Here is a 2,067-nt window from a genome sequence, read left to right as displayed (position 1 = left end):
CTCCCCGTTTTTCCAGAACCTTCTTCGTACAAACATTAAACATTTTTCTGTTCTTTTTCTGTTCTTATTTGTTCTAAAGTTCTCGTTGGCGGTTCTGTGGCTGCACACTGGCTCCAATGGTACCAGCTTTCTCTTTTCCCCTGTAATCTGACCGCATGAGATGTCCTCTCCACCACCTTATGAGGTCCTGTCCACCTCGGCTCCGACCACTTCCGTTTGATCACCTTCAGCAGGACCCAGTCTGTGGTAGATGGCGCCTGGCTCTGTAGTTCCCCCTTTTCCGGTCCAACCTGTTTGGAGAAAGCTGACACCAAAGCTGTTAGTTGGTCATAGTAAGGTTTGTACCTTAGAGAGGCTCCTCCTCCCTCTAACATCTGTATTCCAGCTCCTGGTCCCGGGAACTGCTGCCCTGTTGTCAGCTCATACGGGGTGAACCCTGTAATAGAGTTTACTGAGCTTCTAATAGACATTAAAGCTAAAGGTAGGGCATCCATTCAACTTAACTTTGCTTGTGCACACACTTTTCCTATTTTTCCTTTTATGGACTGATTCGTTTCCACTTTTCCCTGTAACTGAGGATGGTACACTGTTCCAAACGCATGTTTCAGTCCTAAAGCTGCTTCAACTTCTTGCAGGTCTTTATTCTTAAAATGTGTGCCATTATCTGACCTGACTTTCTTTGGAAACCCATGAGTTGGAATGTATTGGTTTATCAAGAATTTGATCACTGTCTTTGCATCTTCCTTTTTCGCAGGTATTGCTTCTGGCCAACCAGTGTATGCATCCACTGCTACCAGAAGGTACCGGTATCCGTTTACTCTCTCTATCATATCAGTGTAGTCAATCACTATTTCCTGACCTGGCATTCTTGGAAGAGGGAATTTTCCCTCGTCTGGTTTCACTGTGGGTCTCACGTTATATTCTGTACACGTTCTACATTCCCTGATATAATTTTCAATCATCGCTGGCAAGAACGGATGCCACCAATGTGTCAGATCCCTCTGCATCTGTGTTTTTCCACAATGTGTGAGCCCATGAGCCTCCTGAAGCATAGAAGCTATCAAACCTGGGGGTAGCACTGGTCTACCGTCCGGTGACCTCCAAATCCCTTCTGACACTGTGGCCCCTCTCTCTCTCTCCATACTGTCAGTTCATGAGGAGAGGCTTTCTGCTGCTCTTTTATTAACACATTCGCATCGCAAGCGGGCAGCAGGTCATACACTGTTCTCTCTGTTTGCATCATTATATACTGTGGTGTATACCCTGCTGCTTTCTTCGCTGCTGAGTCTGCTTCCTGATTACCCTTCGCTACAACTGTATCTGCTTTATCATGTCCTCTACACTTGACCAACGCCACTTCTGCAGGTTTCATTAGGGCCTCCGCTAATCTTTTCATATCTTTTTCATGTTTAATTGGGGTTTTTGCTGCTATTAAGAATCCTGCCCTGATCCATTGACTAAGTTCTACCTGTATAGCCCCTGCCACATATGCAGAGTCGGTATAGATATTTACTCTTTTTCCCCCTGACCATTCTAACGCAGCTATCATTGCCTGTAGTTCAGCCAACTGGGCTGATTCTTTGCCTGTCACTTTTCCTGTCAACACTTCCTCAAATCCCTCACTTGTCTGTCGCACCACTGCATAGGCTGCTTTAAGTCCTTCAATTGGATGTCTATAACAGCAACCATCTGTGAACAGCACTTCTTCTGGGTCTACTAATAGAATTGCCTGTAAATCTGCCCTTACTTTGGTATCTCTCTGTACCCTTTCCTCACACATGTGTGGCTCTCCTTCTCCCATGTTATCAACCATGTTAATTCCTTCATGTGTAAAAATTACATGTGGTGCATTCAAGATTTTCTCTAACCTAGTTTGACGTCATTGTAAAGGCTGTTGAGTTCACATAGGCCACTATACTATGTGTCGTCAGTACTGTTAATGAATGGCCCATGACTATATGTGCTACCTTTTGGAGAATTTTTGCTACCCCTGCTGCATGTCTTGTACATGGCGGGTGTCTGTCCTCCACTGGGTCAAGAGTAACACTTACGTACATCAGCACCTGC

The 2,067-nt window shown here is 45.1% G+C and overlaps 1 protein-coding gene across 1 annotated transcript; it reads right to left on the bottom strand.

Moving 5' to 3' along the window:
- Positions 1-1,262: 1,262 nt before the first annotated feature.
- On the bottom strand, positions 1,263-1,813 carry LOC122546939 (ribonuclease H-like; the record flags this gene model as incomplete). The annotated part of the gene is made up of 1 exon (XM_043685548.1): positions 1,263-1,813. A coding segment is annotated over exon 1 (551 nt), but the record flags the coding sequence as incomplete, so codon positions are not given.
- Between the last annotated feature and the right edge of the window lie 254 nt (positions 1,814-2,067).

This window comes from Chiloscyllium plagiosum, unplaced genomic scaffold (assembly GCF_004010195.1).
Source record: "Chiloscyllium plagiosum isolate BGI_BamShark_2017 unplaced genomic scaffold, ASM401019v2 scaf_13349, whole genome shotgun sequence".
NCBI classification, from domain to species: domain Eukaryota; kingdom Metazoa; phylum Chordata; class Chondrichthyes; order Orectolobiformes; family Hemiscylliidae; genus Chiloscyllium; species Chiloscyllium plagiosum.
The sequence above is the reverse complement of the archived record's forward strand: the minus strand, read 5'-3'. Positions and strand labels throughout refer to the sequence as shown.